Raw genomic sequence first — 27,093 nt, 5'->3', positions numbered from 1 at the left:
ACAGCCGGTAACAGTCACCAACAGTAGTGTTACAGCTTGCTGAACATAAGTGCGGGAACTATATGATTCAGATGGCTTTAGCACTCGCGAACGCAACTCTTTCCCAAAGCTTGGTTGCTAAAGGTTATGGGCTCGTGGAATCCTCCAACTCATTTTTGTTTCTGTGGGTTTTACGTTCATGCCAAAGGTTCCTTCCAACTTCCAAGCAATCATTAATGCTCTTCGACCACAGTGTATTTTTTCCTAAACTCCTTGTTAGCCGCTGGGAAGATATGAAGCCCACGCACTTTGCACTTGCATGAAGCGCAGCAGCTGCATTGGGATAAACACCATCTATCGTTCTTGGTCCATTTTTAGGATGGCATCTGGAAGGCTGGTGTTGCGTGGAAGTTGTACTCAGATAAACGTCATTCATTCTACATTAGAAGCCTTTCGTATTGATGAGGTCTCTTCGTACGTAAATCCGTTTTCTTTCCTTTTATTAGTTTATTTTTAGGTGCTGGGATGGTATTTGGAAGGAAGTGGTGATGATTTGGAGGGAAGAAAAAAAAAAGGAACGAAAACAGATATGCAACTCCACAGAAAAAAAGGTGCAACTAACAAGTCCATTTTGTCTTGAACCCAAACTGCACAGGAGCCTTCCTCCACCATTTTCTGAACTCCCATGCTCAATATATCATCGTTTTGGATGGAAATACAACTGCAACCTTTGACCGTCAATCATAGTGGAAAAGTACTGATTGAAAACAAAAAGAAATTCAAAGAGCAAAGGGCAACAAGCACCCCAAGCATAGGGGGATAATTCAGCCTATAATCTTTTGAAGCTAATTTATAAGCTGTTTACATCAGAAATAAGGTCATGCACACATCCTAACACCATATACCATTTCAACCGAATTTATCTCCTTATATTATATATATATATATATATATATATATATATATATATATAAACGGTTGATAATGCAGAATTTCACTAGCTTGCCACCATGAGTGAAAAAACCATCATGTCTCGTGCAATATTTGTGATCCGTGTATGCATATTACACGATTCTGATCGAAGGCGAATGCACAGATAAAAGGCTATAGCGTGTACCCAGGATTCCCTGGTCCAAACTTGGAACATATTTGAGCATCAAGCAAATAGGGCAGCTGGAGGACAGCTTAAATTGCTATTGATCTGATGGTTAATGATTGGGCTTTCCCAGCATATTTAGAATAGTAGTTTACTATATCTATATTTTTTCGAGTTTTACCGTTTACCGTCCCAATATTCGGATTCACCACGAGGATGAGTACCTAACACTGCAAGTAAACAAAACACAAACGAATTTCAAATGAAGAAAGAACTCCCAACAATACTGAAATAAAGCTTAAACTGGCAAGTTCACAGAAACTGAATCAGCATTTAGTAATTCCTGTCCCCAGGAATGGAATAGCCAATCTTCCTCTCCAGATACTCCACTAATAATGAACGAAACGTTTCTTACAGTCTGCGTATAGCAAAACCCATGAAGGGAAGCCGGCTATAACAAATAAGAACTTTGACAAAAACCAGAGATTTAGTTCGAATATTACAGCAGAAAAGGGAAAAAGAATCTGAGGGAAACGAAAAATCTGCCTTTTTTGTTCTTTTCTTTTTATCTCTCACCATGTCACTACACATGCATGACACAACATTTCACTGTATATCCCGCAATCCAATTTTACAACTCAACCAAAATGCCTAGAACCAAAACCTATATTGAGAAACTCAAAGTTCAAATCTTACACGAAATCCCTTGCAGATGCTCATCTTGGCGCGTCCTATAGAACCCGTATAGTCATACTTCAATTGAACCTAACTAAATGCATTGCTAGCCAGATATCTTCCTTCCACATAAACAAGTAATTCACCATCTGTCATTGTAGTTCAGCTTGTACTTTCACCTACAACTTTACGAAATCCACATGGCAGACTCCTAGGCAGCAATTCCTGCAGCAAATTAATAAAGCATGTAATTAAGCCAAAAAAACAAACAAACGATGACAGTCAAAATGTAAACAGCAAATGAACAAAAATAATGAATGATGCATGGTCTAATACAACCTATTTGAATAACCAGTCATCATACAGAGCCAACCTAATATTTTCATACTGCAAGAGAACTATTAAAAACAGCTTTCACCATTAAAACAACAGAACATAGAATAAACCAACATCAAGAAGATAGAAAATCTACTCCACTTGTCAAAGATAAAACCAATATTAACTCATTAAGCATGTGTTAAAAATGCATTGAAAATCTTGAGACACTAATTGCAAATACTCCAGTGCTCAATAGAAGAGAAAAAAGTATCAACGACGCCGTATAACTAGCACATCATTTCTCTCATAAAAGGAGTCTCTAATTTGAATCTATACATGGTTCATTACCATCACATGAAGTACAATATATGCAATATAATGAAGTGCACAAAACCTTTAACTTGTGAACAGTATAAGTATTAACCCTGGGACTTGGAACATAAAATTGGGAGACGTAATTAGCTGTATTGCATCTTATCTACTACGCCATTCATTTGTAAAAGGCCTCTAAGAGAGGGTTGCCTTGTCTCTTGTCTAAGCTTTAAATGATTATTCTTCTGTATGAACAAGAATGATCGTAGGTCTTCAATGGGTAGGTTGGCAGTAAACAAAATTCTGTCACTCGCATCAAATGCATTCTAAATAAACAAAATAACTACTTCCGATGGACTCTCAGGCAACAATAGTTGGGCAGTAATATAACCTGCGTGGCTAAAAAGAACTAATATCCAAATGAAGAACATGCTTTAATATTTAGAGCATTGGATAATACAAAATAAATAGCTCTAAAAATCTTCTCCATCCACAACACTCAAACAAGAGGAATTGACCCCAATGCAGCCTTTAAATCTCCTAGGACTGACAAGATGCTCAAACCTCAAGAGTGTAATTAGCCCCCGCTGCCCATTTATTCAACTAAATTCTATAGACAGACTCGTAAGCACATTAGTAGGTACTTGGTTCCTATTTTGCTTATCCTGATTACTCTTTTGCTTTTTTTATTTTTTATTTTTTCCAGCAAGAGAGGTGTGAGATTTAAGAAGCGGGAAGGGGAAAGGGGAACTAGAACCCAGGAGCTCTAAGTCTTGGAGCCTCAACCTCGGCCACTGGACCTAGGCCTCCTCGGCTACTTACTCTTTTGCTCACATGTTTGTTTTCGTACACCAATTTAACTTGCTGGACAGATTTTGTTTACCCTTTTTTATGCCATTGAAGAGTTTATTTGACTCATAATCCATGTTTGGTTCATTAAGAATTTTATTAATTATTCTATTTTTATTGTCCATTTCCATAGTATTAATTAATAACCATATGTTAAGACAGTTTTTAAATTTTGTTATGACTATGAAGATAGAAAAACCATGTTGAAGTTTAATATATCCACAATATAGATGTGATTTTTTATGTTTCATTTATAAAGAAAACACCATGATGTCATATGTCAAAGGAAGTTTACCACATTTTCCCTTTACAAGTTTTGCCCCCCACTAAACAAAGTTAGGTACCTGCCCCTTTTCAAGCCCAAATTATTTTCAATCTTTTGATGTCGTTCTCAAACCCCATGGAAAACGCAATGAAAGCATTGGTTTATGGTACTTGAGAAGAAACTATCTCCCAATTTTTCTGGGCTTTTTAATGTATTATAAAGCAGAAATTGACCCTACAAAGGAAACAAAGCCTATCTTTGCGAAATCAGTGTCATCATAGCAATATTTTGCTAAATACAAGCATCAAACTAACATCATGCAAGTGATGCATTGCAAACCCAAGAAAACCACATGAACCAAATGAACCTATGACATGCATGCTCTCCTTGAATGCACGAAAAAACTTCAGACCAGACTTACACCAATTTCATGTCTGTCAACTAGGCTGTCTTCATGCCAATGATTTTCACCAATTCCATGTTGTACTTATTTTACAAGGCACAAAGTAGAACCATTATATAAATTGCATAGTATTTCCCCTGAGATAAATGTCCGGTGAAGATTTACTAAGAACTTGCAAGGAAATGCATCTCAAGCAAAGCTACTACAATTTTTGTGGAGACAATGTACCTAACATGTCTCCACAAGTTATCCAGCTTGACTATAGCACATATTGAGAAAGTTGAATATCAAAACTTCACCACTTACCACAGCAAAAGCTTGAAGGAAAAAGGAATAGGGGGGAAAAAGTAATATTTACCTCTATTAGATCTACTTGCAACACTATAACCACCAACATAACCAACAGAGTTGCTGGGTGTAACATTTGAAGTGGTATCCCCAAGCCTATAACTAAAGGTTCCAGAGCTTGCCAACTCTGGCGATGATGATGGCCATGCGGGCTCATCATATATTGAACCACTACCATACAAGTTTCCAAAAGCCATATCATGTGTATCACTTCTTGCAGCATATGATGCATTCGTGTCAACATTGCTTCCACTGACTTTTCCATACCCTGCCCCAGCCATAAAGCTGTCTTCTCCATTGCCATAATTAATGCTACTGCTGCTAAAAGAACCATTTCCTCCACCTTGACCTGAGCCAGGAGAGGAACCCCAAATTGCTCCAATAGTTCCAAAAGCACCAAGCAATTCGGTATTCCCACTTCCAGATCCAACGAAATCATTTGAATTTACAGTCTTGCTATCATAATTTATACCCCCGTTAGCCCACATGTTTCGACTGGCTGAGTTCACCAGAGAACCACTTCCACCAATGCCTACACCATACCCAACTGGACCACTAAACCTGTTTGAATACACACTCTGAATAGGGTTCAAACCACGTCCATAACCTATGTTAGGACTATAACTCCCACTTCCCCCAAAATCAGAACTCAAGCCTGAATCCAAATTTGGTCCCATAGCATAATTAGAGGAACTAAAGGGTAGATATCCACTCCGACCAACAGTAACTGGACTAAATCTTCCATCCATTCTCATTCCAAAACCAGCCATCGAGCTCGGGCTATATCCTTGAGGGTAGGCATTAGGAAAGTTGTTGACTCTATTCAAACCATGACCATAGCCACTTAAGTTGCTTCTTATTGGCCCTGGAGATAGCTCCTTGGGTACAGCCCGCTTGACCTCAACCATTTTGCCATTAAGCTCATGGAAAGTTTTGTGCAAAACCCTATCTACTGCTTCCTCTGAATTGTAAGTGATAAAACCAAAACCTCTAGGCCTTTTCGTGTTATGATCATACATCACCACAACATCCGTGATTGTACCAAACTGCTCAAAGTACTTCTTGAAGTCACTCTCATTGACTGTGGATGGTAAACCTCCTACAAAAATCTTCTTTGTGCGAGCAGGACTGGGTGATCCCTGAATACTGCCATTGCTCCTGCTTAGATTCTGTTGATCATCTCTGGGAACAGCTTTCTTTGCCTCCACCTGAATAATTAAAAATAAATTTTGAAAGGACATCACCCAGTCTCTAATCAAAATCATGAACAGTGCACTTTGTTATTTAACACACTGTTAAATATAAATTCAAAATGATGCGCGAAACCGGTAGAAGATGTAGAAACACGAGGACTTCCAAAAAGGTATACCCAGGCCCTCATTTTTTTTCCTTTTTGGGTGCGGAGGGGAACTGCTGACAAGAAGTTTGAGATAAAGTCCAAAATGTCCTGACTTGCTCCTTTTCCCATTCTGCTCTGGTTTCAGAATTCTTAACTTAAAAAGATATGAAAGAGAGAAACATTTTCGCTTTTTGCTATACAAGGTATTGAACGAGAGAACATAAAGAAGAGATGCAAAATGACCATTATATGGCAATCCTTTCCTATTGTCCTGCCATTTTATTTTTTTGTAAAGCATTAAGAAGATTGGCACAAATGTAAGCATAACACCATCATATGTCATTTCCACTAAGTCTTCATATGTTACTGAGGGACATTTCTTCTTTCAAATTAACATATGCCATTACCACTTTCACAGTGGTGAGACTATGAACTATCAGAAGACACTCCAAAATTGCTATCATTCCTTAATTAGAGGCATTTCTAAAGACGCATCATCCTTGAACATTCTTTTAGTTCAATCAGGAAAAGTCACATGCTGCATCAATCCAAAACAGAACAAGCAAAAGAGCCTTTTTAAGACACGTCAAATCCAAATTCTGTAATTAATCAGGCTCACTGTTACAAGATGACAGAACTCTGGGGTCACAGAAATGCGTCACTAATTTCAAACCACAAAGTTCAGTAAGATTTTGACGAGCATTGTAGGATTGAAAATTATTGCCAGGGTACACGTAATCAGATATTTAACGAGCCTCAATCAGAATGTCATTAAATACCAAAAGAAAGTCAATTAGAAAATCATCTGCAACCAGTTACTTACAGTTCTGCCATCTATAACGTGCTTTTCCTTGACAACTCTTTCTGCAACATAAGCGTTGGCAAAAACAACAAAACCGAAACCACGGGCGCGGCCCGTGTTCCGATCCTTCATGATCACAGCTTCCACCACGTCGCCAAAAGCTTCGAAATACTCTCTCAAGCGTTTTTCATCGGTGTCCCAAGAAATCCCACCAATGAACAACTTGCCAGACTCCATTTCCATTCTGCACATCCCAATAGAAACCATCTGATTACTCAATTTCCACAGATTCTAAATTTTTACCCACTAAGACAGAATAAGGGTACATCATCTGCTTAAAATCCAATCAATTAGATAAAAATCTAGACTTTACACAGATCTACAAAGTGATACAAAATTTGTCCAAATACATTAGCAGATAGATAGTTGAGTTTCCATTTTTCGGAGTAGTCTCCAAGATACTATCCAATGCTTAATAAAAAAAAAAAGCATCCAGTACAAAGCATCAGAATGCAGATTGAGTTAAAAAGAAACTTCTGTTTATCTAGGAAATTACTAGAAACGTGAAGATTGTATCAGTCAACTAAAAAAAATCAATAATATGATGGTAAACAGCAGATCATGTGATAATAAACAGATCAAAAACAGATTGACCCACAATCAAAAATTTCCTTAAAACCAATAAAGATTCAAACTTTATCCGAAAAGATACATATGAAAAAAGAAATTAAAAAAGGGACCATACTAACAGTCGATGAAAAATCATGAGCTTAAATTTACCAAATGAGAAAGACCCAGATGATATTTGAATAAAAATCAAGATCCGAGAGGAAGCATATAGATAGAAAAGTTAAGGAAGTAAAGGCCTCTGTTCCTCTTTTGCTCTCCCCTTTTGTTTGTGTGTTTTGTTTAATTTTTTTTTTTTTTTCACAATTTCAGTTCTTTAGACAGAAGATACGTTTGTGGGGAGACGATTTATATATAATACTAGTATTTAGATATCTATGGAGACGGGAGGGAGGAGAGAAAGAGAGCGTGGTCTGAGACTGAGAGAAAATTTATTTCACGAAATTGGAAATACAACTGGTACAATTGCACCAACCAATAATCTTGCTACCTTTTCTATTTTCAAACACAAAAACAAAAAAAAAATTGATAATATATAAAAATAAAAAAGCAAAATGATGAATATTATTTTCCAAAAACAAAAGAAAAAATCAAATTCAACCTATTTGTAAAAGATGAATAACAAAATAAGCAGCTAATATGATCACCCGCACAGTTACTTACTTGTACTCAAAGTTATTTTGTGAATTTGTCAATAACTACTTTTGATATATATTCTTGTAAAAATTTCAATTAGAACTGCTGCTGTTATCCCTTTAATTCTAATTATTAAAAAGACAGCAGTGACAATGAAAATATTTTTTAAGTTTTTCAATTGTCAAAATACACACAACTTTTGTGTGTTGTGTTTAAGTCCATAATCTGGAAAAGAAGTATAGCATCAAAGGAGTAAAAATGGTACAAAGATAAAACAGGCCGAGAGAGATTAAAATTGTTGTGGCAAAATTAGGTGAATGGTAGCAGCAGCCTCTCATGGCCTTCTTGAAGCACACACATGACACAACACAAGAGTAGTTTCTTTTATTAAATTAACAAATGGATTGGAGGGTAGGAAAAAGAAGGCACAATTCTGCTAAGTTCATCTGTGCCGATTTCGAGAAAAATGCTTTTGCTTACTTGTAACTCTCATATATATATATATATATATACTATATAGTAATATAATCACTAAAACCTGCCCTTTCGGTCGTAGCGTAGGATGCCTATTGACTAGCAACTAGCTAGCCACCCCCTCAAGGTTTCGTCATTTGTTTTCCACCGCATCTGACTGCTGCCAAGCCCCGTCGACAAATAAAAACGTAAAAATTTTAAAAAAATTACTACTAAAAACGAAGGCCATCTTGGAAGTAAACAGACACCTTCGCTTCCTTGTTAATTTTTTGGTATTGTATAGAAACTTTAGAACGTGTTTGAATTCATTTTTCATGAAAAAATTATTGTAGCGATTTGATATATGTGATGAAAAAAGGTGATAGGGAAATGTGATCACGGAAAACGATAATATTCTTCGACAGAAACAAGCAATCCAAATAAGGCCCAGCCTTGTTAATTTTAATTTTGAACGAGAAATCACTTCCAACAAAATAAATACATCTTCTCACCAAAACAAATAAATACTCATTTTCTTGATTTCAAATCATCACAACAATTTTGTCACAGCATATTTTTTTTCCCCTTTTGTAGGAGGAGTTTACTGTTAAAATGAGCAAGAAATATATAATCATTTACCAACAACTACACCGAAATTCCACTTCTTCCATCGAGAATTCCCTGTTCACTTTAGCCTGCCTTGCTAGCAAATGCCTGCCAGATCTCTAATCTCTCTGCGACCTGGTTACAAGAAGTTGTACGGGTCCATCCACATTACATTAGTCGTCGCATCCAACAGCCCATATGAGTCTTAACTAACATCATTATTATTGTCCAGCGGCAGTGGACAAATCTTCTTCTTCTTCTTCTTCATCTGCCATTGCCTGAATGATAACCGAGGCTCAGTCACCTTCAATTCTCTAACACGAGCGGCGCCCAGTTTTGTGAAAGTCAAGCAAGAGTCATTTTTTTCAATTACCTTTTTTGCTACCTCAAGCAAGAGTCATTATTATTATTACATCGTTACTATATATACCCTTTTTTTTTTCCAGAAATTCCAAAAAACTTGCAACCCAAACGGGTTAAGACATATGAACGCTAATGAGAGTCGATGACGACGACATGTATTTTGTAATTAATGAGGAGTATTTCAATCCATAAGAATGTAATTAATGGCCCCATTTTTAATCAAGATTGATGGAGTTGATCTAGAAAAGGTAGGATGGAGTGAGTATGATGAACCTCAACTAATGAGAATGATAATAAAATGTTTTCGTCTTCGTAGGTCTACAAGAAGTTAGCCATCTATGCTTGCTTCATGTACAGGCAAGGGATGAACCGTAAGATTTAACGGACGGCGTGGCACTCTGTCATCACATGATGACCTCTTAAAGATGAAATGTTCTCATCTCGCGCACACACAGAACTACATGTGCAGTTTTTTCCACATATGTGCCTTACATTTTGCTTTTGAAAAAGATTAATTTTTTAACCTAGAATCAAGTCCAGAGGGGAAAAACTGAAATACGGACATAGTTAGTTCCTTGATCCAACTTTTGATCAGTATATAAAATTGAAGTAAAGGTGGTGGGATATGCATGAAGGACAGAGGGGATTGCTTGTTTGCCTACTCATCTAAAGAATAGAATAGAACAGGTACGACTCATCAATCACAATTATATGTGTATACAATACAAAGAAAAGCACATGAATGACGCACCAGATGCGAAGGTTGATGACCACACCTAATTTGTGGTCATTTAGAGTGTATTAAAATGCCAACCGAAATTAGACATTTTCCAACCGTCCTTTGGCTTGGCGTAGAACCATTCTCCGCCAACAAGTCAACTATTTTAATTTCAAGATGGCCTTAGCAGTGGGTGCGTTGATAGTCAGACCTTGTTTGGTTCTAAGAAACCACCAACGAAGTAAAGGAAAGTAGTTCCATCAGAATTGGTGCCGTTTGGATTCACACAAATAGAAAGAGAAGAAGGGATTTGGGAAGAAAGTCAAAGCATCTCTCTTTTAGGCGTTGATGCAAGAAAGAAAAGAAGTAATGAGATGGGATTAAGGATAGGATCGGTGTTGTTAAATGAACCAAATTGTTGGTTAGTTTAGCTCGTTTATGTTCGTTTGTGTTCGATAACGGCTCGTTCGAAATTTTATATGAACTGAATTTGAACAAACATTTTGGCTAATGATAAATAATCGAACGAATACGAACTCGTTCGCGAATTTAAACAATCGATCGATCGTAAAGATGGACCTAATTGTCATTTCACAAAATATAGGGTTAGTATTGTATTCAAATTCAAACTAAGATTTTGCATATATAAACACATATTTAGAGCTCAAATATTATCGAACAAACATGAATCTTATTCGAGTAACTTAATAAATATAGTTCAAACATGAGATACTCGACTCGTTTACAACTCTAAATAGGATCCCTTCAAACCTACAAAAGTTTTGTTCCCAAAATTGGGAAGAAATGGATAGATTGAGAAAAGATCTTAGGCAGTACTCTACTATTTTTAACCTAGCCTTATTAGGTTGATTGGTTTTTTACTCGTCATTTTAAATCGATGAAGCCACGAGGCCAATGAAGTTAAAGGACACATTTGTAAAATATGTAATTTAAGGGGTCACTTGGTTCGTTCTTTGAAATTGGAATTGAACACTGAACGAATTATAAAGAATCAGAGGTATCATCGAAATCGTTAATGCTTGGTACAATTTTTTGTGAAACAGGTATCAAAATTATTATTGCATTTTTTCCCTCTCTTTTTCTTTGTTGGGTTCAATCTTACGAAGCTTTTAACAACAATCATCCCCACCAACCAGCACATCTGATGATGAAACAATTTCACCTTTTCCTTTTCTTGTCAATTGATACAATTCAAATTGAGAGCTTGTCAATAACTTGCAAACAGATCAATGGGAATTTCGAGTAGGGTGGCACCAGATTCAAGCGATGTGGGTAGTGATTCGGATTTGGGGAAGAGGTTGTGCAGGGGCTTGCTGTGATGGATGAAATTTGGGGTGTAGGATTAGGATTTTGAGGTTGAGGATTAGGATTGTCAATAGGGTCAGACTGGCCGAACTTAATTCATTGGGCCCAAAAGAAAAGCAAGTCTATTTTAATTCTGGGCTAGGCAGAATTGGGACCTAAATTTAAAATCCAATTAAAATGTGAATCGAATTTGGACCTCTATAGACTCGGTCCAATTAAAGTTCATTAAACAAATTATTGGTATTCTATTCTATTGTAAAACTAATAAAATAAACTACTATAATATCAAGTGAAATATTGGAGGTATTAGAGAAAGAAGCAGAGAAATAGAGAGTGATTATCTTATTATTCCAACTAATACAAAAGTCCTTACAAAGGGTGTCAATGTACCTCTATATATAGGTACTACAAGATCAAAGGTACATAAATCCTATTAAACACCCACTACTACAATAATATGAAGAAATTTATGAAACGGTTTCTCTACTACATGAATAGATTTATGGATTGTAATTTCTATACATAATGTAGCCATAAATCAAGAATTAATTCTCTTGGGAATACAAAGGGACATCCATACTTTTAATTGTTTCATAACACTTCCCCTTGGATGTCCATTACACAAAGAATATGCCTCGTTAAAACCTTACCAGGGAAAAATCCATCGGGACAAAAACCCTAGTGAAGGAAAAAGAGTACACTATTCTTGTGTATTAATTTCTCCCCCTGATGCAAACATTATTTGAGATCTTTTAATCATCGCATTTCAATATTCTTTGCCAATTGCACTGAAATATGGTACTTCAGGACCAAGTATTTCTTTCCTCTCGCGGTCTAAAAGGATCCTTATTAAGATCTAATGATCTGACGACCATTGGAGTACTTAATATATGTGCCTTATCCATATAAAACTGCTTTAATACCTTTTGGGTATATGCAGTTTGGTGGATAAAAATTCCACCTTTCAAATGCTCAATTTGTAAACCAAGACAAAATTTCGTTTTTCCAAAATGTTTGATCTCAAATTCTTTCTCAAATATTCAACATTATTTTGAATCTCTTCAGGAGTTCCAATTAAATTAACATATACAACAATTATCACAAAATTTGATCCATTTTTCTTGATAAAAACGCATGGACATATTGGATCATTGGTATAACCTTCTTTAGTTAGACATTCATTAAGGCGGTTATACCACATACGTCCAGATTGTTTAAACCCATACAAAGATCTTTGTAATTTAATAGAATAAATATTTTTAGAAGTTGATTTGCATGCTTCAGGCATGTTGAATCCTTCGGGGATTCTCATATAAATATCATTTTCAAAATTTTCATGCATATCTAATTTTTCATGTACTGCAAAACTCACAAGATATCTAAATGTGATAGCATCCACTACAGGTGAATACGTTTCATCATAATCAAATTCAGACCTTTGTGAAAATCCTTAAGCTATTAGCTTTACACATTTAGGTGTTTGGACTACAAGTCAAAAAACTTTTCTTTTAACCAATAAATCCAATTCAGATTGGATTGTATCTTTCCACTTTGAACAATCATTTCTATACCGACATTCATCAACCGATATAGATTCATGATCTTCATCAATTTCTATAATATCAAATGCTATATTTTATTAGGCTCAAATTAAATTTTTTTATGATTTCATTTTCTTCAGAAGTTGGCTCTTCAGGAGCAACCTCTTCAAGAAGTTGAATTTTGTCATGACATTTAATCTCCGGAGATATTTGAAATCAATTTATACCTTATTTAGGTAGGCCGGCCTTAAATTTATTTGTAGCACTTGTGCATGTCCTTCAGGGACATTAATTTTAATCAAGGTATTTCCTGCAGGAATAATTGATTTAATAACTCTTTTGGAGTTAATAATATATCTGACAACTGGTTTGCAATTTTCTGCAAATGAATAATTTTTTGAACTTCCAATTCACATTATTTTGTATGAGAATCGAGAAAATCCAATTTTTCAGATGATTTTCTTTCGATTGATTTTTTCCTCCCCTTAATGTCGAGAATCGTGGTTCATCAGCATAAATCATTCAATGTATCACCTATCAATATTTTACAATATTTAATCGTAAAAGGTGATTCATACATGCCATAAATTTTAAATTTCTTTTGGAGCCATATATAATATAAAGGGGGGTATGTATAAATATTTGTCGGCTCTCAAATATTCTCACTTTTGTCAAATCATATATCCGTTGGGATCAGTAAACTTCTGATTTACTGCAGGTGATGATTATAAATCAAATGAGAATAAAGACAACTATATCGATAACCATTTCTCTCTCGAATGGTTATTATGATATAATTAACCTTTATCTCATTTGATTTCTAAACATGATCTCTATTATTATCTCATTTAGTGTCTCAATTTGATATCCATTTCAACGGATATTCAAATTCAATAATTCTTTCGAGACATGATAAAAAGTAGTGCTTTATTTATAATAAACTTTTCTCCTACAGGGAGAAATATAGTAGTGGCTCTTCTGAAATTTTCAATCACTTAAACACCACCACTGATTATGTTTGTCTCTTTTGTTGGAATATAGTTTATATAGTAGCACTTATTAATGAGACACATATCATTATCACCATAATTCTTATGAGACAAATATCATCACTATAATCCTTTGATCCCAAATGTTTAACATCCATTTCTTCTTCAGGAAGAAAAACTAATTAAATCAATCATCATACACCTTCAGGGTGTTTAAAGAAATTGGCCATGTGAAGATGATATTATAATTTTTATTCGTCAAATGTACTTCGGGACATTTATCTTTAGGATTCTTATTTTCTTGTTCTCATCAATATTATCTCACTTCAAGTGGTAATTTTTTCTCTTGTCATGGTAAAATATATATTTACCAAAATTATAGTCATGGCAACAACTATAACTAATAAATTGAAATTTAGTCGCATTCACTTCTGGGAATGGACTAGAACTAGTATGCAATAAGTACAAAATACTTCTCAAATTTTCTCTCAATAATGCTACTACAAAAGCATATTTGAGAAATATGTAGAGAATATTATTTTCAACTAAGAAATAACTCTAAACATAGCAGAATTATGTTTTTGTAACCATAGGTAAATTTATCATACCAGGCTTTTGAAATAATGACCATCTTCTGGTGGCCAAATCTTTTTGTTAAAGAACGACCATTTTCAGGTGATCGAATCTTTTTCTTTAAGTATTTCAAAGGACAAGTGGATCTGCAAACATAATTGATTTTCTATAATAGCATCTCCAAAACTCGTTGCATCAGAATATAAGTATTTATAACAAATAATTTTAAAGATAAATAAGTAGAATTAAAAGATGAAATATTACCTCAAAGGTGTCAAACAGTATATGTTTGTGTTTAGTGATTGTTCAGCAATAGGCACTTGTATTTTTTGTGATAATTCAAATATTATCCATAAGAAATTGAAACAAGTTTGTGAGTTAGAAATTTACCTCAGAATTTACTTGAAGAAATGCGAGCAGAATTTCGACAAAATCTTGTGTTTCACTTTTGTTCAAGATAGAGCCTCCGTTTTCACCTTTTGCTCAAAAATAGAGACTCGTGCTGATAATGTATTGTAAAACTAATAAAATAAACTACTATAATATCAAGTGAAATATTGGAGATATTAGAGAAAGAAATAGAGAAATAGAGAGTGATTATCTTATTATTCCAACTAATACAAAAGTCCATACAAAGGGTGTCAATGTACCTCTATATATAGGTACTATAAGATCAAAAGTACATAAATCCTATTAAACACTCACTACTACAATAATATGAAAAAATTTATGAAACGATTTCTCCACTACATGAATAGATTTATGGATTGTATCTTCTATACATAATGTAACCATAAATCAAGAATTAATCCTCTTAGAAATACAAAGGGACATCCATACTTTTAATTGTTTCATAACATATTCATCTTTTATTATTTTTTTCATGTATTTTAAAAGAATTAGAGACAATTATTGTTGAAAATTTTTTTATTTATGTATTTTTAATGAACATTTATGGTTTGTGTGTAATTTTAATGTTGTTAATTTTAAATTAACTTTACTACTTAATGATTATAGTGATTGTATTAACAAAATTAAGGGGTAATAAATGAGTTTGAGTTGAACTCGAATTAGGCTTAAAACCCAAATGTATTATGAGTCAAATATGACCTTCATATATATTAGCTTGAAATTCATGAGTTGAAACTAGAGCTGTTAATCGAGCCGAATATTTGGTTGCCGAGTTCGACTCGAGTTTAATTCGAGCCGATATCGACTCAAGCTCGTTAGGCAAAAGAGCTTTAAAATGTGTTCGAACTTAACTCGTCAAATATACATGTGGATTGAGCTTGAACTCGTGCAAATTAACCTCAATGAAATCTATAATTTTCAATTTTTTTATTTTTGACTTCTAAAATGACAAATATGCCATTTATTAACGAAATCTAACGAGCTATTCGGATATCAAACGAACCGAACTTACTCGACTCGTTAACTAAACAAGCACATTTCTAACTCGAGTTTGGCTCATTTACCGCAACTAAAGAGCCGAGTTCGAGCCTTATCGAACCGAGCTCTAACGAACTTTCAAACTACTCGTGAAGTTTAACAGCTCTAGTTGAAACCCAAATGTCCCACAAACTAAGTGAGTCTTATCTAGGTCTATTAAAATCCGACTTAGATGATCCGATTGACAGCCCTAGTGAGAAAGGAGTGACACTAGTAAGGGCAAAGGCAGAAATTTATAAGATGCCATGGTGAGTGATAGCAGCAAGGGAAAAGTTTCTAAGATGCCATAGAGAAAGAGAGGAGTGGTAAGAAGAGATGGAATGGCAAAGAATGGAGAGATGGTGAGGGTAAAAAATGTGAGTTGATTAAAAAATGTTTAAAAAAAATTATCTTGGAAACAAATATAGGAATTAACAAAATCCACCAATTCACTTAGGAATTGAGAGTCACCAATCCGCGTTTGGATTGCAATTTTTAGAAATTTTTATAAAAAATGTACTGTAACGATTTGATATATATGAGATAAAAAAATGATTGAAAATGTGTTCGCAGCAAACGTAGAGATTTTTAGATAGAAAATCCCTTTCCAAACAAGGTTATTCCAACTTTTCAACGCCCTTTCCTATTTAGCAAAGGGAAAAGAATTCCAATGTCCCTCCAACTTTTTACCAGGTAAAGTTTTAGCCCTCCAACAATTAACGGTAAAGTTTTGGCTCTCGATCTAATAAAATAGCATATTCATGCCCCTTCTGTCAGATCCAGCGGTTAAAATTGACGGAAAGCATTATCTCGTGAGATGCACGACTAAATATCAAGGGCATTTTAGGCTCTAAAGGAGGGAACCTGCAAATCTAGAAAGGGAGAGCTTTGGCTGACCCGTCAAGATCGTAGATTTGAATTATAAATTTGAGGCTTGAAGTAGCAGAAGGGGTGAAAATTGGGGGGCAGCTGGCAAATTATGATTCATCAATTTTTGGAACAGTAGGGCAAGAACGTAAGTAGTATGTGCCTGCACCACAACCTGCCATGTCTGCAACAGCATTACTACAAAAAGCTGCTCAGATTGGAGCAGCAACAACTTATGTTTCGCTCCTGAAAGGGTTCGGGATTGTTTCGTCGGCGTCAGCTTCCATCGGGCAGCAGGAGTGGAGTGGGAGAGCAATTGAGTCTAATAGTGCATCATTGGCAGCAGGCCTAGGACTTGGGCTGCCATGTGATAGTGGGTCCCTTGGGTGGAATTCTTTTTGTCAACCATTAAAGACTTGCCAACAACGAAGGCAGAGGTACCTTTGGTTAATCCAGACACAAGGAAAAAGGTATGTCTGATGTTTGAGATTTATTGCAACACCAAGATACTCTGCCGCTTCCGCAAGTACTTTGGCAGAACCTTCAGAACCAGAACTCCATTTTATGTATTTACCTCCAACAGCCCAAGATGCAGATGGTGGGAAATTTGAGTTCTGTGAAGGCGTATAGACATTGAGATGCCCAAGCACTGCAGAATACTCAGATTGACTAAGAGCAAGCAATGAATTGTGACCATCTGGTTCCAGTTGATGCACCACAATTAGCACTTTCGCTGCAGCATCCGGATCGAATAGTTTGATTTTTTCGCACTAGGGTTTTGGAGCAAAAGGGGTGGAAATTGTTGGAAGGAAAATCAATGGTGAAAGTGTTTTTACCCTTTTTTTGTTTAGAGACTATAATACCTTTAATATTTGGCCATGCGTCTCGCAAGATGATGTTTCCCATCAAATTTAACTCCTAAATTTGATAGAAGAGTCACGAATATTCTATTTTATTAGATTGAGGGCCAAAACTTTATCATTAATTGTTGGAGGGTTAAAACTTTACCTGGTAAAAAGTTGGAGGGCCATTGGGACTTTTTTCCCTTTAGCAAACAAAGAGTATGCTAATTACTAAGCGGCCCCTTAAATATTTTCTGCTTATTTCTCTCCTACTTCCAAACAAAAGAGAGTTTTTTTCCCCTCTCCCAAACAGGATAGGAGGAAACTTATTTCCCTTATTGTCCTTACCTTTCTCTCTCATAACCTTTCATCTTCTCTCTCCTATACTTCCAAAGTAGGCTTAAGGAAAGAATTTCAAGGAAAATCCCTACTCATTTACACCAACGTCCATTTCGTCACAAAAAAGAAACTGCAGAAACAGAGGAAAAGAAACTCGAAATGGGCCGGTCAACACGGTGGATTCATAGCGGGTAAAACCTTGCATTCGGATGGGAAGTCCCTGAAGTGTGGTGCAAGTGCAACCATGGATGTTCACCATCACCTCTTCCTTCCATAATGGCCTTCGCTCGAACCCGATCTGTATTTTCCCACTCCATCCGACACCCGAATTTACTTCACCATGGTTGCCCCGTGAAAAGACAAAAGTGCAAACAAAAACGAGTGAGTCATCATAGTAGAAGGTTTTTATATGTGTATGTGGCAGCAAACTTTGGAATGGAAAGCTCGCTGCCAGCCCGAATTTCAGCTGCAGGTTTATATTTAGTGGAAGTATGGCGGCAGCGCAGGTTGAAAAAGACGGAGAAGATGATGAAGTTTACAAATTTTCAAATTTGGCCCAGATGTTCTAGTCAAAGTACTGAGAGCCCCTCCAAAAAGTGTGTGTGTGTGTATATATAATATATATATAAAATACAAATGGATAAAAGGAATGGCTGTGGGGTTAAGTTCCCACATCGCTTGGGGGGGTTTGGGGGGTTTAGTAGTTAAGTGCTGCGGAGCACTTCAAAAGTTGCCGGCTTTTGAAGTGTCTTCGCAGAGTCCATTTATCGAAACACTCATACAAAAAACTGTGAGTTATGAAAGGGAAAAACCTGTCTCGGGGAGTCTGGGGGGTCTTTATCTCTTAGCAGCGGGGCACCCTGTGGGGTTAAGTTCCCACATCGCTTGGGGGGGTTTGGGGGGTTTAGTAGTTAAGTGCTGCGGAGCACTTCAAAAGTTGCCGGCTTTTGAAGTGTCTTCGCAGAGTCCATTTATCGAAACACTCATACAAAAAACTGTGAGTTATGAAAGGGGATAAAAGGAATGGCCCACTGAATCCCTGGAATAGAGGGCAGGGACCCTGGGCAGCTGTCGTTGGCCACGTCGACTACCAACAAATGGATTAAAAAATGCAAGAACCAAAATGTGGTGCTTTGTATCAGCAAATGCTTCTTTGACACTTACCTACAGTCCATCCCCATCACTCTTGCACTCTCCAGTTGGCAGGTTTCAAATCGTTATCAATTTGTTGTCAAATCGTTATCTTCCTTCTTTTCTCATAACACACACACACACACACACAATATATATATATATATAAGCAAATAAAAAGAATTCCTCCATTGAACGGATGGATCTATATACGGAGCTCCACTTATTTAAAGGGAGAAAAAAAAGGAACAAGGTTAAGGATTATTTATGCCAAAAGTGGAAAACTTTTTGCGTAATTTTTTTAATAGTATTTTATTTAGTCAAACAATAACTTAATTGACTTCCAGATGATCCTTGGTTCCAAAAACACTAAAAAAATAATGGGTCTGTTTGAATTGTAAGTTATTTGGGATTATTTGAGATATTTTTACTGTAGCACTTTTTGTGATGTGATGTATGTGAGATAAAAAGATATTGGGAAGATAAAAAGGTGTATTGGAAATTGTAAAGATGATGTAAGCAAATAAAATTGGGAAAATATGAAGCAATCCAAACAAACCAATGATTTTGTTTGGACAAGCCAAATTTGGTTTACAAAATTTGTTTTCACAAATCCCAATCACCTTTTTATCTTCCTAATCACCTTTTTATCTCACATACATCACATCACAAAAAGTGCTACAGTAAATATCTCAAATAAATCATCCAAATAAACTCTTATCCAAACAAACTCAATAATGTCTTTCCGCGCCCTTGCTAACCGTCAAGAATAGGACTCCCCATGGCTAGGATTCGATCTCCTATAATATAGCTCTTCCATCCCTCCACTAGCTGACCATCAAGAATAGGACTCCCCATGGCTAGGATTCGTTGGTTGGTTGGTTTCGTTTTCGTAGAGTAGATATTATCGAGCCGTAGAGCTGGGATTTGCTACGTATAACTAGATTCTATTATAAACGAATATGACATGGAGAGGATCCATGAAATTAACATACTTTACAAGGATACATATAACCATACAAATTCAAACAAACCGGACAGCAGGCAAAAAAATCGGAGAACAAAAACAAAATCTTGTAACCTCTCACAGGTCATTTACACTCTTGTGGTACAGTTTCACCTATAGCCCCTGAACGGTATCAAAAGACACTTTCCCTGCTGTTTCAACACTAACAAGGAATTGGTTCACAATCAGGAAAGCGAACTACAACAGAATTTGCCAAAAGGGATTTGAGACATTCAGATCACAGAGAGAAGAATGTCTTTACAATGCCCAACTTCACGATGAACAGCACCGACCTTTTTTACTTTGCTCATCTGCATCTTGGTTCCCATCTGCCTGTAGAACCACAGTCTTTCCATTTCCAATCGAGCTAGGATCCTTTTGCTTGAGCTCTTGAGATTGAATAACCTTTCGGCTCAAGATGTTGTATATCTCTTTAACCACCGTCTGAAAAGCAGCAGCTACATTAGATGAATCCAAAGCTGAAGTTTCGATGAAAAAAAGGCCCTGTGCCTCGGCCAAGGCTTTGCCTTCAGCAGTGCTGACCTCCCTGGCATCTTTGAGATCAGATTTGTTCCCAACAAGTATTGTAACAACATTCATGTCAGAGTGCGCTGTTCAATAGGTTAAGACTCAAATTAAACCTTCGGACCAACTAGGGAGAAAATTGCTCAGCACTAATTACAAACAAGCTGCATCAAGAACATTCAACAAACATTTCACACTGTATAACTAAATCAGCACATAAGCATCATGCAGACTGGTAAAAGCCAGTTTTATGCACTGTCAATAGGTTTTAAGATTTTATACATAAGCAGAAAATCATTCCACCTGAAAGAAATCAAATTCATGACTTCAGATTAAAGAAATTGCAATACTCCACACAAGATACCAACTAGAGCAATATAATAGGAACATCAACCGTAGCTACAATTTTCATGGCAGATCTAATACTACCAACAGACAACCTAAAGATCCTCACTCTTTCTCTGAAATATTAAAATGGAATACCAGCCAAAAGTCACTGAAAACAACAGTCTGCAGTCCAATGAATAGGGAACAAGGACAAAAGAAGCTTTTTGTCAAGGCAACAGATATCCCAATCCTGGGAAGTTGATAACCTTCATATTTGCATATGTCAAATCAGATGGTTGCCTAATGCTTTGCACGACTCCTGCAAATCAGAATACTATACACCGTAATTATCTATATACTAGTTCTGGTATTGCTTACTGTGAAGTTCATTAAGCCATCTGCCAATGCTATCAAATGTCTGTCGCCTACTGATGTCATACACAAGAAGAGCTCCCACTGCACCTCTGTAATATGCAGATGTAACAGCCCTAAAACGCTCCTGACCAGCTGTATCCCATATCTGAGCTTTGACTTCCTTCCCATTAATTTCAACCTTCTGTGTCTGGAATTCTACTCCTATTGTTGATTTTGAGTTTGGATAAAATTCATCTCTGGCAAATCTAGCAAGCAAGTTTGATTTTCCAACAGCTGAATCACCAACTAAGACAATCTTGAAAAGGTAATCCTCTGTTTGTTCCTCCGCAGAATAGAAAGCCATCTTAAGCCCCTTGCGCTGTTGCACTAGACAGCCATTGTTACTGATTTATAGAGTAATATTCAGACTAAATTCCAAGAGAATTTAAAACCTAGCTTATTTCCAGATGTGGAAACAGGGCCCTGAAAGGAAACTTGGAAGGAAAGGCAGGCATTTCAAGGACAAAAGATATCACTTGCAGGCAGCAAGGAATCTCAGATGGAGTGACAACCAAGAATAAGACTAAACACTCCCACTCAAGCCAATTCCCCAACTCTGCTACTGAGTTTTATATAAATAGCAACCCTGTGCTACAGCTGGCATGTACCTGCAATGTCAAGAAAGTATTGGCAATCAAAACGTTCAAGAAATCATCCATGTTTAATGCTACGACTATTTCAAATAAATTTTCAGCACCTTAATCACAAAACAAAAGAAGAAAAACAAAAAACAAGGGATTGTCCATTAACGAAAATGTAAGCATATTTTTTAAGCCAAGATTTTCTTCACATGCATTGAAGCTAACTTTAGAAGCCAAACCATTAAGTTTTCAAATTTAACAATGGAACATTAGCTTACCTCCACATCCCCTCCTGGGCTGCTCAGTTTGGAATCCACCTACAAAAAGTGGACAAAGCATTATGCAACGTTCTATCAAATGAATCATCCATGTACAAGACAAATCAATATTAAATTAGTACAACAAATATAATTCCTAAAACACCTGAAATTTCATTTTCACTCCTGTTTTCTTCTCGAGGGGAAGAAGGTTGAAAATTGAAAGGAAGGATAAGAAAAAGTTCCTTTCGAGGACTAATTTTCAAAATCTTTTGAGAAGTTACAGATTTTATGACAAAAGTACCTGCATAAACTCTACAGTTCAGAACTTCAGATACACATACAGAGAACAAAAACCCAGTTGTATCTAGCATGAATCTTTGTATCAAGTCCTACAGGCCGAACATAAAGAACTCTACATGCCTGCTGCATCTCTAACTTTAACCTTCCATAGTCACAAATCTTAAAGAACATTAATTTTAAAACTAATATGTATCAAGTGTACCTAATTGAGGTCTGTAGAAATTCCAGAAATCTGATATCTCTATGACACTCACGGAAAGCATAGTTCCTTCAATGAGATGCACCACAAACACCCATTGAGCACCGAATTACTCATACCATAACTAATTCAAATATCTACTAGAAGCACAAGAGTGTAACACAATCCAGAATTCTTTCATGACAGAAGTTCAGTCACTGGGGTTTTCTATCTTCAGTCAACTAGCCAATAGATTGCCAACCACGATCTAAGAAAACATCACAACATTTAGAATACCTGACATAACCATTAGACATGCTCAGACACTTCAATTGACAAGCATAAAAGCCGACAATCAATGCACAGCTTTCAAAGAGGTAATGTCCAGAATACTTCCCGAGATATAAAAACAAGTAAAGAATCTCCATGACGAATGTATCACCCCATGTCTCTAGAATGCCAACAAAACCAAATGTTATAACATGCCAGAGCAGGGAACAAATAACAAATGTAATGCAGTAATAAATCCTACTCTTAGCTTCATCCTGCCAGCCAAAAGTGCATTTGCATTATGAACGGATGACAATTCCTACATAATCACCCGTATCCTTGTGTACTTCCCAGACAAATAAGGGACTTGGGCAATATTCCAATAAATTCATAAGGGGAAGAGTGGATGAAGTAATCAGCTGCTTAGTAATCCCCAATAAACCGAAATTTCTCATTCACTAAGGATCACAATGTTCCTTGCACGATTCTTAACTCATCTTGTCCAGAAATCAACCCACCCTTCCCCTCCACCCCACCCAGAATACACACGCACACAAAGGAAAAGAAATGAAGGGGCAAGAAGATATCCTGTTTTATTCCAATTTTACTATCCCCAATATTGTTCTCCAATTCAGTTAATTCACCCATAGATTTCATCAAGCTTGAATATCACCAACCGCAATTTCCAAACTGAACCAACAAAATGAACATATTTCTGGTTATACATGCTTTTGACAAATTTTACTGGGAGATGGTAAATAGCCCAGTTTCCCATGGCTCTATTTTGTCATTTCCACCCAACCAAACCCATAGGGTCTAAGGATTCCAATTCTAGCAAGAAAAAGACACAAAATTTGCATTGGCTTGTATATCTGATAAAAAGTTATTTAGAAATCATCAAAACACTCAGATCAAGAGGTATCGAAACGTTTCACCACAACTTCAAATTTACTAGACTCAAGCTCCAATCTACCAGTACAATTATTCTATAAATTCTCATGTACCAAGTTCATGTTATGTCCAAAAATACACTTCTCTAATACCCACAAATTTAAAGATAAACCCTTCATAAAGAGAATAGCAGAAGCGTACTCCATCTTATGGACAGTGTACAAAACATATTTGGATGCCAATTTAAAGTACTCTTTTACTTTTTTCACATACAATAGGTATATCAATAAATGACAACATGACTACCAAAAAAAAATCGATTTCAATGTAATGAGTTGAAGTTGTATTATTCTAATTTCTAAACATATTAAAAGCTATTTTTTAGCATGTAAATTTTGGTATGGATAGCAGAAAGTAATTGAAGCAATAACCTCAACAGATATCATGACAAAGCATTACAAATTTAGGGAAAAAATTCATTTTTTATCTGTCAATCAAATGCAGAATTAACTGAAATCAAAATAAAGTCAATTTATTGATACTTCTACCAACTAATGAATTTTCAGTCCTCTTCAATTATTGACTCCAGAGGAGTCAATCTCACATGAAACAGTCACCACAGCCCCATCTTTAACCCTCAAATCATGAGATTGGGAAAAGCATAATTCCACAACTGGGACCCGCAAATAAACACTCAATCAACGCTCCATAGTACATTTCCAGGACGCTATATCATAAGAAACATCGACAAAAAGAATCTGCTGAATACATACCTACAGCAAACAAAGGACACTGGAATAAAGTTGATGCAAGTACATAATTCATAATAGCCCGGCCAGAATGATAACGAAGTTATAAAAGGATATTATTTCCATCAAGGTACAACTCAAACAAGACATCAAACGATTAAAAAGTAAAACTAACAGTTCACTGACCATAGTCTATACTGTTTCTAGCACACGTTTATAATGTGCTACTGGTATAACCGTGCCCAGAATATCTCAAAAAATTACTGAACCGTTTTCGTGGAATTTGACTAGAATCATCAAAAAACACAGTAAACTAACAAATAACATTGCCCTCAATGACAAGCAACAAAGGGGAAAAACCCGTAAAAATTTAAATTTTGCATTACTAATTCGAACCTAGAAATCGGAATAAAACAAGCCACTTGGACTAAAGAAAAAAAAAATCAAGAAAATGAGGTAAAACTTATGATAATAAAGGGAAAAAAAAGGATATCAAATAGGAAAGGAAGAAATAATGAAATGGTTTTAAGGAAATACCCACTCCTTTAGAGATTGAAAGAAACCTTCCCCTGTATATCTTCTCTCTCTTTTATCACGAGTCTTTGTCTGTGATCAAATCAGAACCGTTCGCGTCCAATGCAGATCAAAAGAAACCAAAGTTTCTGGTAATGGAATGATCTTCTGAACATGGGCTGTTATAAAAGGCTCAAAATCGTGAAGAAGATGGGGAAAGAAGGAATGGTTTTAGGACGGTTCTGAGTTTGTGCACAATGGAGAGAGAATAGGGTTAGGTTTCTAAGTTTCAAGATTCAATGAGGGGAGATTAATAAAGAAGTGGGGAAGAGAAACCAGAATAGGAAGCGGAGAGAGAGAGAGAGAGATAACGACAAAGCCAGATTTAGTCACTCGTCAAATCCAGTCGAATACATCGATTTTCGACGGTTGCTTCAACTGGGCCTCATATTGGGCCTAATCTTTTGTTTTCTCATTCGAGTCTTTCGTGTCCATCAAACGACAACCTCAACAGGTTAAGTCGCCCACTCTCTGATGCCACCAGGCATTTGAGCTGATGAGTGATATCTGACGGAAGCTTTTGAGGAGGAGTGAAATCTTGTGGGATTCTGATTTCATGGCCTTGTGGGGGTTTTTTTTTTGTGCCTTGTTTAATCTTTAATTTTGTTTTTTGGATTTTTATTTTAATCGATTTTGATTATAGTGACTAAGTTTCTCAGCTCGATTAATCGGTTAATTAATTACACATGGTTCGAGTTGGGTTGTTTCAGGATTTGATTTATAAAAGAACACTTGGCAAGTTTAGAAGGGGAGAATAGGATGTGAGACAGGGTATGGTACAGAGAATCCGTTACGCTCTTCGACAAATAAATAATTAAGTTAATGCCTCATCAATATGGCCGAAAGATAACCAAATGATTCCGTGCTCGAATTTGAGCTCAATTTCGTAAGAGTTCGTTTGACTTTGGTTCGCCAACTAGTGAAGTTAAATTCAAACTAAATAAAAAATCCATTCAACTTCAATAAACGAGCCAAGGTTAAATAAAATAACTCATTAAAATAATCAAATAAGTTTTAAACATTAGAGTGTTGAATTTGATTAGATTCATTTGCACGCATACTTTTTCAAGGAAAGAATGAATTGGATAGTAAGGTGTGACGGTTAGTCAACAGGATCAGTCGAAATAAAAGAATTTATCATTCAATTATCGAAGAATATTTTGAATTTATTTTTAAAAAATAATAGCATTTCTTCTATTTTAATGTATGTAAGTTAAACAAATGATTGAAAAAATTGAAAAGTGTCTGAAAAATATGTTTATAGTGGAATAAAATTTTTTTCCCTAAAATATAACTATCCAGACACACTCATCATTTTCCTGCGTCTTATAAGGAATAACATGCAACCTTTATATTTTGAGTTAATCTTATATACACTGACAATGTATATACACTATCGATGTTGGATGTATGACACATATACAAAATTTTGGTTTCAAATTTGATTATATATTATGTACCTAATCATGAAAAAGTGTATATATCGTTAATGTATAGAAGATTAATTCTTATATTTTTATTAACAACTTGCATAATATATTGGTTGCCTATATTTCCTTGTAGGTGGACATTACAAAATTAAGTATATTTGCATGATGTTTTTAGCATTTTTTCAAAGTGTATAAGTATTGAGAGGGGGAAGAATGGGTTAGGTGCTGTGGAAAGGAGAAGTGCAAGTAAGAGATTTTAAATTCGAGACCTTCCACTTACACTTACACTAAAAAAAAAAGTGTATAGGTATTGAAATATTCATTTAAAAGTTTACAAACTTATTTCAGGACCCATAGACAATATGATCAATGAAATAGTATCATCAAAATTTTGATATAAGAATTCTTTCGGACAAATTACGCACGTCGAGTATTCTTTCAGTGAGTACGAGGCTTAAATTTTACTCTGCTAAAGACAAATTACGCACGTCAAGTATGAGATTTATAGGTAAAAGAAAAATCAAAAGATGATGTTATCAAACAAGATAAATTCATATGCTACAATATACCTGCATCACTTTTTTTTTTTTTTTTTTTTTTGTCAACATAAGGAGTATCTCAACTTTTGCCAGACTAATTTTCCTGCGCCCGTGCATCTCGCCCCCATGAATACACGAGACGGTAGGAGAACCAGAATCAACCACACGACCTGGGCCTAATGCGGCTATCCCATAGCCAGCCGATCTGCGCCGAGGGGCAATAAA

At 35.8% G+C, this 27,093-nt stretch overlaps 2 protein-coding genes across 8 annotated transcripts; both read right to left on the bottom strand.

Annotated features, from left to right (window-relative positions):
- Positions 1 to 1,386: 1,386 nt before the first annotated feature.
- Positions 1,387 to 7,482, bottom strand: LOC113708605 (heterogeneous nuclear ribonucleoprotein 1-like). The gene is made up of 4 exons (XM_027231114.2): positions 7,167 to 7,482; positions 6,408 to 6,630; positions 4,256 to 5,453; positions 1,387 to 1,975 (listed from the first exon to the last, which is right to left on the bottom strand). Exons 2-4 carry the CDS (start codon positions 6,627 to 6,629, stop codon positions 1,962 to 1,964), a joined length of 1,434 nt encoding a protein of 477 aa, XP_027086915.1. The 5' UTR covers position 6,630; positions 7,167 to 7,482; the 3' UTR covers positions 1,387 to 1,961.
- Positions 7,483 to 19,806: 12,324 nt separating this feature from the next.
- LOC113708580 (ras-related protein RABA5a) lies at positions 19,807 to 25,235 on the bottom strand. 7 transcript variants are annotated; one of them, XM_072064424.1, is made up of 6 exons: positions 24,864 to 25,235; positions 24,182 to 24,350; positions 22,441 to 22,684; positions 21,957 to 21,995; positions 21,062 to 21,705; positions 19,807 to 20,385 (listed from the first exon to the last, which is right to left on the bottom strand). In XM_072064424.1, exons 5-6 carry the CDS (start codon positions 21,399 to 21,401, stop codon positions 20,105 to 20,107), a joined length of 621 nt encoding a protein of 206 aa, XP_071920525.1. In that variant the 5' UTR covers positions 21,402 to 21,705; positions 21,957 to 21,995; positions 22,441 to 22,684; positions 24,182 to 24,350; positions 24,864 to 25,235; the 3' UTR covers positions 19,807 to 20,104. The 7 variants fall into 7 exon arrangements, with proteins under 7 accessions (XP_071920525.1, XP_027086870.1, XP_071920523.1 ...); XM_027231069.2 differs by lacking the exons at positions 22,441 to 22,684; positions 24,182 to 24,350 and adding an exon at positions 22,714 to 22,867 and having other exon boundaries at positions 19,807 to 20,442; positions 24,864 to 25,233; XM_072064422.1 differs by lacking the exons at positions 22,441 to 22,684; positions 24,182 to 24,350 and adding an exon at positions 22,714 to 22,867 and having other exon boundaries at positions 19,807 to 20,442; positions 24,868 to 25,233.
- Between the last annotated feature and the right edge of the window lie 1,858 nt (positions 25,236 to 27,093).

This window comes from Coffea arabica, chromosome 9c (assembly GCF_036785885.1).
Source record: "Coffea arabica cultivar ET-39 chromosome 9c, Coffea Arabica ET-39 HiFi, whole genome shotgun sequence".
In the NCBI taxonomy this organism is placed as follows: domain Eukaryota; kingdom Viridiplantae; phylum Streptophyta; class Magnoliopsida; order Gentianales; family Rubiaceae; genus Coffea; species Coffea arabica.
The sequence above is the reverse complement of the archived record's forward strand: the minus strand, read 5'-3'. Positions and strand labels throughout refer to the sequence as shown.

What these genes read in the sequence shown, in the direction of transcription:
- LOC113708605 (XM_027231114.2), bottom strand. Translation starts at nt 6,629, where the DNA reads ATGGAAATGGAGTCTGGCAAGTTGTTCATTGGTGGGATTTCTTGGGAC. An exon ending in ACGTTATAGATGGCAGAACT is followed by an intron (nt 5,454 to 6,407) that starts GTAAGTAACTGG and finishes TTAATTATTCAG; the next exon opens with GTGGAGGCAAAGAAAGCTGT.
- LOC113708580 (XM_027231069.2), bottom strand. Translation starts at nt 21,401, where the DNA reads ATGGCTTTCTATTCTGCGGAGGAACAAACAGAGGATTACCTTTTCAAG. An exon ending in ATGGCTTAATGAACTTCACA is followed by an intron (nt 20,443 to 21,061) that starts GTAAGCAATACC and finishes CCTATTGAACAG; the next exon opens with CGCACTCTGACATGAATGTT.